Source organism: Lupinus angustifolius, chromosome LG08 (genome assembly GCF_001865875.1).
Source record: "Lupinus angustifolius cultivar Tanjil chromosome LG08, LupAngTanjil_v1.0, whole genome shotgun sequence".
Classification (NCBI taxonomy): domain Eukaryota; kingdom Viridiplantae; phylum Streptophyta; class Magnoliopsida; order Fabales; family Fabaceae; genus Lupinus; species Lupinus angustifolius.
This window is the reverse complement of record NC_032016.1, coordinates 22,552,827-22,567,438: the sequence shown is the minus strand read 5'-3', so window position 1 is coordinate 22,567,438 and position 14,612 is coordinate 22,552,827. Positions and strand designations below refer to the sequence as shown.

Here is a 14,612-nt window from a genome sequence, read left to right as displayed (position 1 = left end):
ACCGTGACGAAAGATTGTTACTTACCTTTCCTAAACTTGTTTTTTGGTGGAACGAACCTAATTGTTCCATGTGGATACAGTATATAGGCATGTCTCTTCACATATCCTCAACTATAAACAGATAACTTGAGGAATTAGGTGAGTCGGTGCCACCCAGAATATCTGTAAGCTATGTCTAATTGTAAAATGAAAACATTTTTTTATAAAGCATATTTCTTCTAAATTAAGTGACAAACTAAAAATATGCTTCTTTTAAATATATATATATAAGGTCATACTATATGTAACAACTTAAATCAAATTCACTTTAAAACATAAGTATAATATCTATGAATTATCAGTGTAAATAATTATAAATAATTAATATATTTTTTTCATCTATCATTCATTTATATTGTCTTTTTAAATATATCAGTATATAAATTTGTTACATTATTAATGCATATATTTTTACTCTTAAAACTTTCACTCATATAGAGGATTTAGCCGTCTCTGCATTTATATTTTGTACCTGAAAAGATAACTCCCATTTATGTTTCGTCATGATAAATATTTTGGCTTCATAATTATTTTTAATAAAATTTTCATATTCATAACAATGTTTTTTCTAATAACAGTAATTAATTTACACCGATTTCTTTAAAATACAATTAGTATTTAAAATTACAATGCCAAATTATAAAAACATAACTTGATGAACAATTATATAATAATTCCAAGTTGGTATAATGTGATGTTTATTTTTATGAGCGGTCTCAAATTAAGACTTGAGTAAGTAAGATACCCTAGAACCAAGTTCTAGTGTTAGGAAGGATTGGGTCTACTCTAGCTACAACATCAAACGGTATATGCGGTGTAAAAATCATAATTTCACAGACCTCAATTTATATTCTCAACTGTTAAAAGCATTGTCCTATTTTCAGTGGCCCAGAGTGGTTGGTGAACTCCATAAAACTTTAATTAATATCTGCATGGTACATTTTTATTCTTAAATAAGCAAGAGAATTTATATTCTTTTTATCCTTATTTATAAGTCACTTTTAAACATTTCACCTTTTTCGGTACTATTTAATATATTTTCCCACCATTTTTAGGGTAAAAAACTAATTTATTTGGAGTTCGTAGTTATCTCTCTCAACAAAGATCATTATCATAAATTGAAATCTTGACTTTTTAGTCATCTTGAGAATTTAGCAAAGTCTTACACTAATAGACCAATACCTTATTGATTCACACATTTTTGGGTAAAGAACTAATTCATTTGGAGTTCGTGACTGTCATTCTCAACAAATATCACTATCATAAACCGAACTTTTGACCTTTTAGTCATCTTGAACATTTAGCAAAGCCTTACACTAATATACTAATACCTTATTGATTCACATGTTTAATAAAAATAATTATTACTTTTAAAATTATCAAAATTAATGGCATTCCAAATTCATCATTTCATTAATTTCTCCCCACTTAATCACCATTATTTAATATTTTACCTATGAAGTATAATGTAAGTTGGACATTGAAATAATTTTAATTTGGAATAGCTTCTTTTCAAGTTAAATTATTATTATAAATGCTTATGAATTATTTTGTTTTTATATGGATGAGCTCATTATAAAAATACCTTAAAAAACATTTATAAGATATCAAAAAATTAATATGTATTTTTGGACAAATGATATCCTCCGCAAGACAAAATCTTTTGAGGTGTAGAGATTACTGAAAAAAATTGTATCTTTAGAGATCAAATATTTAATATTATATTTTAAAAAACTCAAATATCTTATCAACTATGTAGGGCTTTTTGATTATCAGGCATTTATTTTAATATAAGTACATGTAAAGTTTCTATCTCATGTCAAATGATGTTCCTTTCAGGCCATATATATATATTTAATGATTAAACTTTTTAAGAAGCTTTTCCGGTTAAAAATTAATTAAACTATTTACTAAAAAAATATCACCTAATACCTCCATTCATCTTTGAAAACTTTTATACATGTTTATCCAGTGGAAAAACTAGCTAGCTAAAATAAAATTTAAATGATTAAATTAAAAACTCATCAATAAAATTAGCTTATCAACTTTAGTGTTTTTTTATCAAATATTTTGTTAAAAAAGGAAGAAGAAATTTTAGTGTTGATATATGTAAAATGTCATGTTTATGTATGTCTGTATAAACTCATTAGATAATAATAATGATATATATATATAGTCGATCATGTGAACACAATGTGCTATAGTGAGAAATGAGAACACTTAGTATGAATCATGATTGAATGGTTAAAATTAAAGATATATGCACATGACTATCATGTAACTAATAACTATCTTTTAATCATAATCATTCATAATTGTTTGTAAGACTTAGATCTATTGTTCTCACAATTTTTATATGAGAACTGTTCTTACTTGAGTAGCTTTACTTATATACATTATCATAGTATTTTATTAGTATTTTCCAAATAAAAAGTGGAAAGTTAGGTATATACAAATTGTATTCAGTATTAGTTTTTTAAGAAAACTAGTTAGGGGAGGTAAAAAATTGTCATATTTTGGAAATTAACAACAACAAAAACCGGCAAAGTCATGCAATTACCTGTTTCGTATAATATACAATAACTTACAACTACTTTCTTGTCAAATAAGAGTTTATTTTCCAATAAAAAATTCTCAATAAACATTGCTACTAGACTTTCTTATCAGAAAAAAAAGATTAGTTGATTAACTTGCACTTTTTGATGTCTTGCCAAATCAACATCTATATCTAACTTGAAAAAACATGACACACGTTTTCAAATCTATCCCTTCCTTCTATTTTCGTCTAAGTAGGTAAGATTAGAGATTAGGCGTAGAAAATAATAGTGAAAACAACAAAGCTCTTATTTATAGAGAAACAGTTGCCGATTTTTTATATCTAAAATTATGGAGTAACGTAACATTAATCATTTGTATGGTAGATAGAAAATTAATAATTCAGTATGTGTATGTTTAGTGCAAAATCTTAATACAATTAATTTTTTAAGATTCACCAAACTCAAAACTTAAAACCGCATATTAAAAAAGTAGTAGAAGAAAGAAAATATTAAATGCAAATTGAGTAATATATAGGGGTCCCTATGTGGTGGCTTCGTGGAAAATGGAAAATGGGTTAGTCAAACAGTGTATCGTACATAAGCACAAACCAGTACTCAGTTTTAATCATTTATCCACTTTTCTTCTCTTCTCCCACACTCAGAAATTCATGTTTTCTCTTCCAAATATATAAAGCAGATCTTGTATATATCATGGAAAATTTACCAAGCTCATTATAGATGAAGAGAAATGCATAAATGATGGTTATCGAAAGGAGCATATATATAATTAACCTCTACAAGGGTGAGAGGTGGTGATAGAGAAGTGCTATATGAAGGCACAAATCAAGGTATTGGCACGCCTCAATTTGAAGACATGGCTAACATGAAAACCAGCCTTGTAGTTTAATTGAGCCGCGTCAATATCTTATTTTACACTTCTTAATTTCCATCTCCACCCCCTCAAATCTCAAATACCCGGTAAGTATATATAATTACTTGTTCATTTGTTTCATATTATATTCCATATTTTTGTATATCCCCATGATGAATTGATATTCATTTAGGTATTTGTACAGATTGAAAACAGAATAAGTTTTTTTATCTCTCTAGATATAGATGATGAAATATATATCTATGTAAGATCATATTCAAATCATATGCTATGCAATCATGTATGACATATATATATAAGTATAGTGGGTACTATAATCAGTTATACCAATACTTATCTCATTCAAGTAGAGGTGAAATATATATCTATATAAGGTCATAAATCTAGTCAAAGACCTATGAACTTTCTTGGAGAAACTGGAATTAGGGCGAGAGGTGAGTGAATTAATTAAGCAGAAAGCATAATGTAATTAATGGAGAAATTATTATAAGAAAAATGAAATATAATATATGTGCCAATGTTGTAAAATTAATGTCTCTATTCTGGTTTCACTTGCTATATACCAAAACTTTTCTTCTTGACCAAAATGTATAGGATTATAGGTATTTATTGTTCTTTTATCTCTTTATAAACCTTCTTTTAATAAATATATCTCTTTAAAAACCTGAAACCACAACATCTACCGACATGGGTATTCAAACTTATGCTTCCTCTTTCAGAGAGTTATTGATATATTATTAGATAATATTGGTAGAGCTAGTTCAACAAAAAATATATGATTAAAAAATGCATATACAGCAGTGCATATTAATGTCACAAGGAGTAGGTAAAATTGCCGTATCAGGTCGGCCATTAGAGTTTGCACTAAACCATCATTCATTATTCTACTTAATTATCTGTTATGAGAGAAAATGATGGTCCACCCTTAATTAAGCTATATCATTTAAATAGTTTATACATATTACATAGCATTCTGTATATAAAGATATTAAGCAAACGCATATTATTATATATTATATCTTACATATAATAAAGCGTTTGAGATTAATTGAGGTCATGTTACAATCATCTTCACTCTAATTCCATAATTAACTAGTATATAATCTTAAATGCTTAATCCCCCTACAAACCTATTTATATGCAGTTTTACTAAGTAGTCATAAATATATGAACATGGAACTATAATTGAGGGTGTACAACTACTGAGAGAAACGCATGATATACAAACATGAGAGGAATAATGAGAATGATGATAAGAGGTGTTGGTCATATGGAGGGGACACTAACAGAATTAAATGAGAGGAATCTTTCATGGCTGAGCTATTCAGAAAACTAGTTAAAATCTTGAAGGTGTAAACTCAAGTGGGACCTTATACCCTTTGCTTTATATGATGTGTTTACATTAATTTCTATTCCAACAAATATGTCCTCATATACATAGCTAGCGGCAGAGCATGCAGGCCTTGTGAATTCTGATGATTCTTCAACTGTCATGTCCTTTAAAGCATCTTGTAATGTTTTTTTGCCAACGTTAAAATGGTAGTGTGAATGGTTCTCATCATTTGAAAGAGTGAAATGGTTTTGACCACTATTTAATTCGAACATCATTTACTTTATACATTTCATGAATACTTAATTGGAGTACAACCTGTTTTTTTCTTTCTTTTTCCACATGTATCCTCGCACTAGAGGTAATCCTGTCCGAGCCGGAAACATTCATAGGTATGTGAAGCTAACTCTCCTAACAAGTATTTTTTTCATCCACAAGAGTCGAATCCAAGGACTACAACCTGCTTGACACTGAATTAACAAATTCAATTTCATACTTAGTGAGTGGTTGAATTATACTAATTATAATATTCATAATTACCATAAATAGAAAAGATAACAATGCTTATGAGCAGTTCTTATGTGTACAACTAGTTTTTAATAAAAGTTTCTGATACATACATCCAAATATACTATTGCCATAGAAACCACCTTCAAAATCTGTAATAATATGTAAATATGGATTGTATACAATTGTCCCACATTGCATCTATTAAACGTATAAGTTGTCCTATTCCATGTCCCAAATTAATTAAATATTTCTGTATGAATAAATAACTTTTTTTAAGACATAAACTAATATTTTTATATTACATTTACTTATTAAAATTCGATTAATCTTAAATATAGAATGAGACACTCGTGGGACAAGTGTTCTTTGTCCCATATATATACTTGCTACGTGTGTTGGAAGAAAACCCTTTGTTGAGTTTCTCAAACTGATCATTGTTCATTTCTGCTGTAGAATTGGCCTTTTCTGAAGGATTATAGTACAACTGCTCGTGAACTTTCGTGGTACGACAAGTTGATTATTTGATTATAATCCCTATCTCCTCTGACCTTTTGTGAAATCCTAATATAATAAAATATCAGGTGCCCCACTAAGCAGATACGTCTTGGACTTTTGGGCATAAAAATCAGTGCTATCTTTATTTTGCTTTCCCATTTAAAGGTCATACATTGAAACTTAACTTCCTTTTTCTTGTTATGGAAAAAATTATTGTATCCCCTTTAATTAATTTTATGGTTTCGTCCTAAATAATATTGCAAAACTATGTCTCCTCTAATGTTAATCATCACTCCTTTTTTTGTAACATTAGTTTTATTTGAATATCAGTAAATATCAAAATATCATATGATTTAGGTAGAATAAAGAAATATGTACAAAGGAGAATTGTTATAGCAAATATTGATAAATTTTGTTTTACAAATAACATAGTTATTTTAGCTGGATAAACAAATTGTATCATGTGTGAGGCATAAATTATGTAAGCACTACATCACGTTCTCTGATTATCATATTAAGTTTTAAAAAAAGTTATAGTGTTGTTAACAAAATTGCGAAGGACAATACTATAGAAGCCACTCAATAAGAATATCCCAATGAGCCAACATAAAGAAATAAACTGAAAGTGATAATTAAATGAAACAAAATCATCCTTGAAAGCTAATTTCCAGAGGAATCACATGAAACCATATATATATATAAGTAAAATTAAACTTTTTTATATGCATATCAAAGAGAAGTTATATAATTATCTAAGTTTGAATCTTTTATGTCCAACAGCTCTATCACCTGAACTACCTTTTGAAAACAATGTAAAATTAAGATTCTTTGTTATCCATACATTATAAACTCATATTTCCACAGACTTGAGAAACTCAAAATGGGCCAGTTTTATACAATTTTGTTTTATGGGTCTGTAGCGGATACATCTGGCCCATTGGTCTGAACCGGTTGAAAAGCATAAAATGTTTGGTTTATAAATGCGGATGGATAATTTTGATCAGAGAATTAAGACAGTGTCAAGTGAAAACAACTTGTGGAAGATAAGAGGAAGACATGTCTCTCACTTGTCCACCACACTAGGAGCTGAATACAGACTACGACGCTTGTTAGATATTTATTACATCTCAGACTTCCTAATTCATATTTAGCTTACATTAAGTATCTATTACATATATTTACGAGTATGATTAAATATATTTATGGGGTCCGCATATATATTTTGAGTGTAATATTTATGCATTATATAAATATAAAGATTTATAAACAATTAATATATTATCCATTATTTATTTATATTATTTTTTTCAAAAAATAAAAAATAAATAATGATATAACAATGTATAAAAGTATACATTTTTTCTCAAAATAAAAAGGGAAAACAGAAAACATAACTAGATATCCAAATCCCACATTCTATGTAGTCCACCCTTCTTAAATCAGCACCAAGCTTTATTACCACTTCAAATTATCCGAAAGACATGGTCACATATCTCTCTCCCTCTCCACCTTCACATTCCAGTTCCATCTTCAAATTGGCAAATCCAAAGTCACCCATTTCAGCATCTTCTTTGAAGCTCAAAACCCACTTCTCAAAACCACTTTTTTCTCCTTCATTTGCTTCCCCAAACTTGAACTGCACCACCAAGAAGCAGTTCTTACATGGCAACAACAATAGTAGATTCAAAAATGCAAAAAGATTTGATTTTAGGACATGGGCTATTGCTGGATTTGATTATGGGAGCTTTGAGGGTCCTCAGTCCGTGATTGAAGCTGTTGCAGTTTTAACAGCAATCATTGTTGTTCATGAGAGTGGTCACTTCTTCGCTGCTTATCTCCAAGGAATCCATGTGAGTAAATTTTCAATTGGGTTTGGTCCAATTTTAGTTAAGCTCAATGCAAACAATGTAGAATATTCTATTAGAGCTTTTCCTCTTGGTGGCTTTGTTGGGTTTCCTGATAATGATCCAGAGAGTGATATTCCTATTGATGATAAAAATTTGCTTAAGAACAGACCAATATTGGATAGAGTCATTGTGGTTTCAGCTGGTGTTATTGCTAATATCATTTTTGCAATTGTAATTGTCTTTGTTCAAGTCATTGCTGTTGGTTTACCTGTGCCAGAGGTTTTTCCTGGTGTGGTTGTTCCTGAAGTTAAACCCTTCTCAGCTGCTTCTAGAGATGGTTTGCTTCCTGGTGATGTGATCCTTGAGGTCAATGGAAATGAGTTTCCTAAACCAGGTCCTAGTGCTGTTTCTGAAGTTGTTGATGTCATCAAGAAAAACCCCAAGAGATATGTTTTGCTTAAGGTTAAGAGGGGGGAGCAGAATTTTGAAATCGGGGTTACTCCGGATGAGAATTATGATAGAACTGGTAAGATTGGAGTTCAGCTAACACCAAATGTTAAGATAGCTAAGGTTAGGCCAAAGAATCTGATGGAAGCTATAAACTTTACTGGAAAAGAATTTTGGGGTCTTTCATCAAATGTTTTAGATGGCCTAAAGCAGACATTTTTTAACTTCTCCCAGACAGCTAGTAAGGTTTCGGGTCCTGTAGCGATTATTGCTGTTGGTGCGGAAGTTGCACGGTCAAACATTGATGGTCTCTACCAATTTGCCGCCTTACTCAATATTAACCTTGCGGTTATAAACCTTCTTCCTCTACCTGCATTGGATGGGGGTACGTTGGCACTGATCCTCGTTGAGGCTGCCAGGGGTGGGAGAAAGCTGCCTCTTGAAACGGAGCAACGAATCATGTCATCGGGAATTATGCTTGTTGTACTTCTGGGGTTATTCCTTATTGTTCGTGACACCTTAAACCTTGATTTTATCAAAGAGATATTGTAATTACTTGTGAATTCTGGTTGATAGTGGGCTTCAAGAAATATTTCATGATCTTCATCAGCATATGCTGTTGGATCAGTTTCATAGCCAGTGAATCAATGATGAATCTTTAGAGGAGACAGAGATCATTGTAAATGATTGAGGTAAGTTTCTTCCTCCAGGGATCTTATGTGAGGGGCATATCTATGTTACTAATTCATCCATATCATCAGGGTTGTATTTGTGATCCTAGAATATAAACTTACAAGATACACATACTAGTTTTGTTTATGAATTTACTAATATCTTTCTCTCTCTGCACTTTTTTGGAATTTCTATGTTATCAAGTATGAATTCCCTACCTCTAGACATATCATTTGACTTGGTCATGCTTCAATAAACCATATAAGTACAGAGCAGGATCCTTTCTTAATTTCTCGACATCGAGTCTTTTTGACTTTTATGCTTTCTTATCTCCCTACTCCGGCTGCTATTATTTTTTAGCGTGATGCTGATGAAAAAAGAGTCTAATATTTGTCCAAAGTTTAATGTTTGACATAATTGCAGTGACATCCTTATTACAATACATGTCTTGCTAGTTTTATGAACTTCGATTCGAATGCAATGTAGTGTGAGTAAATGACCTTTGGAACAAACATCAAGCTAAGTTTCCTCCATCTGTGAATGCTTACTGGTTAGCTAGCCAATTAGGTGACATTCTTAAGAAAAATGAATGTGAGGAAACGTAGAAGATGGAAGATAAACTAGAGAGTGGAAAATATGCTATGAGGAATGAGTGCAAAACTGAAAAGGGGAAATGATCCTAGGAGATTATATCACCCAGGTTGTTAAAGAATTCTTCAAAAATAAGTCACTTTTTGAAACAAATAAATGCCTTTGATTGCACTGATACCAAGGCTGAATAACCAAGAGATGCATGCATGTGAGTTTAGACCAATTTCATGTTGTAATGCTATCTATAAGTGTGGTTCAAAGTCCACAGTGGGTAGGAATTAAGTAAAATGAGTTTTTTTATAAGATTAACTTTAACTTGTCTTACACTAAATTATTTGCCTTACAGTTTCATCTTTTTAACTTCTTTTGGAGCTTCCTTCATTTTGTTTTCTTTATCTTTTTTTCTTCATTATCAATGTGTGCATTTTTTCATTTAGATTTGGTAAACTCTTGTTATATTTTCCTTTTTATTAAATTAAATTTACCTACTGAAATTCAATAAATACTCCATTGAAGAAAGATGCCTCGAAGTATATTAAAGTATATTCAATACCTATTCAGGTAAATACAATATTTATTAAACGTTTATCTCGCGGGAACATTATATTAAAAACATGAGAATCATAACTAAAAAAATTAGTCACTCGTATATCTTGAGGGAACTTCTGGAGAAACAAAATATTTTGGCGGTCCTATGACTCCTATCTCTAATATTTGACAAAACTTATATGCCTAATCGCGTAAAAGTAATTATTTGTAATGTCATTTACTAATTTGTATAGCTGATATTAATTGAAATAAAAATTGTTAATAGGGAAGTTAGGGTAATTTTTATCGATGAAAAAACGGTTAATAGTGTAGCCCAATTTATAGAGGAGACCAAAAACATACGCGAAATAATTGGGATAATGTAAAAAATTCTAAAACGGTGTAGTTATCGGTTATCATGTTTATAATTGTTTGATTCAAAATGATAGATTAACAGGTACTTGGTTTTTGATTTGTTAGGCTGCTTTTGATGATCTGCTTTTGTTTGGTTTCAATGTTGATACATAAAATAAAGCCCATAAATTATATGGATACATATGAATGCATGATTCATCCATATCATCAGGGTTGTATTTGTGATCCTAGAATATAAACTTACAAGATACACATACTAGTTTTGTTTATGAATTTACTAATATCTTTCTCTCTCTGCACTTTTTTGGAATTTCTATGTTATCAAGTATGAATTCCCTACCTCTAGACATATCATTTGACTTGGTCATGCTTCAATAAACCATATAAGTACAGAGCAGGATCCTTTCTTAATTTCTCGACATCGAGTCTTTTTGACTTTTATGCTTTCTTATCTCCCTACTCCGGCTGCTATTATTTTTTAGCGTGATGCTGATGAAAAAAGAGTCTAATATTTGTCCAAAGTTTAATGTTTGACATAATTGCAGTGACATCCTTATTACAATACATGTCTTGCTAGTTTTATGAACTTCGATTCGAATGCAATGTAGTGTGAGTAAATGACCTTTGGAACAAACATCAAGCTAAGTTTCCTCCATCTGTGAATGCTTACTGGTTAGCTAGCCAATTAGGTGACATTCTTAAGAAAAATGAATGTGAGGAAACGTAGAAGATGGAAGATAAACTAGAGAGTGGAAAATATGCTATGAGGAATGAGTGCAAAACTGAAAAGGGGAAATGATCCTAGGAGATTATATCACCCAGGTTGTTAAAGAATTCTTCAAAAATAAGTCACTTTTTGAAACAAATAAATGCCTTTGATTGCACTGATACCAAGGCTGAATAACCAAGAGATGCATGCATGTGAGTTTAGACCAATTTCATGTTGTAATGCTATCTATAAGTGTGGTTCAAAGTCCACAGTGGGTAGGAATTAAGTAAAATGAGTTTTTTTATAAGATTAACTTTAACTTGTCTTACACTAAATTATTTGCCTTACAGTTTCATCTTTTTAACTTCTTTTGGAGCTTCCTTCATTTTGTTTTCTTTATCTTTTTTTCTTCATTATCAATGTGTGCATTTTTTCATTTAGATTTGGTAAACTCTTGTTATATTTTCCTTTTTATTAAATTAAATTTACCTACTGAAATTCAATAAATACTCCATTGAAGAAAGATGCCTCGAAGTATATTAAAGTATATTCAATACCTATTCAGGTAAATACAATATTTATTAAACGTTTATCTCGCGGGAACATTATATTAAAAACATGAGAATCATAACTAAAAAAATTAGTCACTCGTATATCTTGAGGGAACTTCTGGAGAAACAAAATATTTTGGCGGTCCTATGACTCCTATCTCTAATATTTGACAAAACTTATATGCCTAATCGCGTAAAAGTAATTATTTGTAATGTCATTTACTAATTTGTATAGCTGATATTAATTGAAATAAAAATTGTTAATAGGGAAGTTAGGGTAATTTTTATCGATGAAAAAACGGTTAATAGTGTAGCCCAATTTATAGAGGAGACCAAAAACATACGCGAAATAATTGGGATAATGTAAAAAATTCTAAAACGGTGTAGTTATCGGTTATCATGTTTATAATTGTTTGATTCAAAATGATAGATTAACAGGTACTTGGTTTTTGATTTGTTAGGCTGCTTTTGATGATCTGCTTTTGTTTGGTTTCAATGTTGATACATAAAATAAAGCCCATAAATTATATGGATACATATGAATGCATGAAAAATCGCTAGAAGGAGGGCTTGAACCTCCGACCTTGTGGTTAACAGCCACACGCTCTAACCAACTGAGCTATTCCAGCTTATGAATTATTCTTATTATGTAAAACCATAGCACTTCACAAAATTTCTACATTGCATCAACCCTACAACAAACTGACAGACATCAAATCTACATGAAAGCTTCTTTCCCATGTCATGATTTAGGTCATATAACAAAATCTGTTGTTTAATAGATTTATCTATTCCATTATATTATACAATTTTAATGTAACAGAAATGGTGATATGTAAAATTTAATATCAAAATAAATACAATATTTGATTAATTTGTTGGTGTTAGACAAATTTATTTAAAAAAAGTTGTGGGAAAACAAGCTTCTAAATAAACTTTTAAAGATATCCTTCTTATTTTAAAATAATAATTTGTATAACTAATGATAATGATTCTCCCCTAATTTTATGATCAAAAGTTGAAATTAAAATCATTAAAATACGCAACAAAATTGAATACAGATTATATTTAGATATTTTCATATTCAATCGAGCCAATATCTATTTTTATCCTTAATTTTTTTTATGGGTGCTATTTTGATCCTAAACTGTAAAAATTTAGACTAGTACCAAATATTATGAATGTGACTCAATATATTTCATTTTAGGGTTATGAAAACGCTAAAAAGGCTAATTTGTCTTACTTTTAATAATTTTGGGATACTTGAGTTTTCAACTTTCTATAGACCAAATTTATAGATGCAAAAATTTCAAAGGAATTAATGATGACTAATACCAAATCTTCTTTCTTATTCTTATCCTTTAATTTTTATTTTTAGATAAAGCCAAAAATACTTAGTAGTTATTAAAGTTTAGTTTCCGCTTCCTTTAATAGTTTATTATTTTTACATTTTTTTGATATATAATACAAAGACAACCAACGAGTTTAGATTTTGAATAATAGCTATATAAAATTATAAATGTGGATCGCTAGCAATGAATATCCAAATAAGATATGTTTATGATACATTAGAAGAGAAAAATATATGCATATTTCATACTCTTAAATGCAAGTAATATATATGAATAATAAATGATATATATTTGGGTAAACACTAATACATCAATATTGTACCCATATAACTCAACATTAAACCAAAAAAACCAACCAATCTGCCAATAGGCACATATGCTGTCAACATGTAAATATAATAAGAAAAACGTTTAAAAAGGTATTATTGGAAAAAATAATATATTTTGTTGAAAAAAAAAAGAATATGAATAAAAATGAAAAAAAAAAAAGGAAATATAAAATGATAAGAAAGTGGGCTTAATCGTGATGATAACAAAAGAAAGAACGCAGGAAACGTGATAAACCCTTACAAAGTAAATCATTTTCTTCATCTAAGGTACTCTTTTCTTCTATCTCTCTCTCTATATATAACAACAAAAAATATTCACCTCTTATAAAAATGCATAATACATATATTATTCATCCACAATTATGTTTAATTCATTCCATTTAACTCTATTCTTATCTTGTTCTATAATTCTATCTTTTAATTTAATTTACCAGTTGCGAGGTAAATAATTTGAATTTTGTTAATGAAAGAATTGATTATGGGATATGGTAAATAAAACAATTCCAATCAACTTCTCAAATCTCATGGGATTCAAAAATGCCAATTTTTTTTAATTATGATTTTCTTCTTTGAATGGTGATATTGATTAACCGTCACAATCTACGCCAAAAAGTGTGGACTTTTTTGTGTTCTGATTGCGTGCTATTTGTCACGCAATTAAATTAATTAAAGTTAGATATTATATAGTGTTTTTGAATTTTGATATCTGAATAGTTGTTAAATATTAGAGAAGTGAAATTCATGGGGAGTAACAAGGCAACAAGTTGGTCTGATCAATGGGGAAGTGATGACAATTATGGTAATGGTTATGGATATGATGAAAGTGACAAGTTGAAGAGTGGGAGTAGTAACAAAATGTCAAGTGCAAAATCTGCAGCATCAGTTGGAATGGACAAGGCCAAATCTGTTGCTTTGGTTGGTGCTGATAAAGCTAAATCTGCTGCTGCTGTGGGTGCCCAGAAAGTTAAGAGTGGTACCTCTGCTGGTCTCAAATGGGTCAAGAATCAATACCAGAAAAGGTCTTCTTCCTTCAAGTGAAAATTTTAAATACCAGATTTCATCATTATTACTTTCTTGGACAGTTTTATTTCTTAGTATCCATAAACAATTGCATAAGTGGTCTGTTTATTTTGTAGTTCTTATGTTTTGATTTCTGATTTGGAGTAGAACAATTGAGAATATTGGAATGTTGATAACTCTTCATTTTTCTGGTAATGGAACAAATATTATAGTTTTACATCATTTGTGGGGAAATTATTGATTATTTATTGTGACAATCACCCTCACCAGTTGTTAGATCAATAATCCTAAACTAGATGGCAATCAGTAAATATGAAGTTGCACCGTGATACTACAATTATAGAACAATAGCATAGGACACAAGCATGAAAGTGTCAAAGCAGAGAAG

At 29.9% G+C, this 14,612-nt stretch overlaps 2 protein-coding genes and 1 non-coding gene across 3 annotated transcripts; 2 read left to right on the top strand and 1 right to left on the bottom strand.

The window, feature by feature from the left end:
• Nucleotides 7,178-8,933, top strand: LOC109355222 (membrane metalloprotease ARASP, chloroplastic). Its single transcript, XM_019598248.1, has 2 exons — nucleotides 7,178-8,701; nucleotides 8,740-8,933. Exon 1 carries the CDS (start codon nucleotides 7,285-7,287, stop codon nucleotides 8,647-8,649), a length of 1,365 nt encoding a protein of 454 aa, XP_019453793.1. The 5' UTR covers nucleotides 7,178-7,284; the 3' UTR covers nucleotides 8,650-8,701; nucleotides 8,740-8,933.
• TRNAN-GUU lies at nucleotides 12,079-12,152 on the bottom strand. Its single transcript has one exon. It is a non-coding gene; the product is annotated as a tRNA-Asn (tRNA).
• On the top strand, nucleotides 13,417-14,453 carry LOC109354076. The gene is made up of 2 exons (XM_019596433.1): nucleotides 13,417-13,471; nucleotides 13,933-14,453. Exon 2 carries the CDS (start codon nucleotides 13,946-13,948, stop codon nucleotides 14,240-14,242), a length of 297 nt encoding a protein of 98 aa, XP_019451978.1. The 5' UTR covers nucleotides 13,417-13,471; nucleotides 13,933-13,945; the 3' UTR covers nucleotides 14,243-14,453.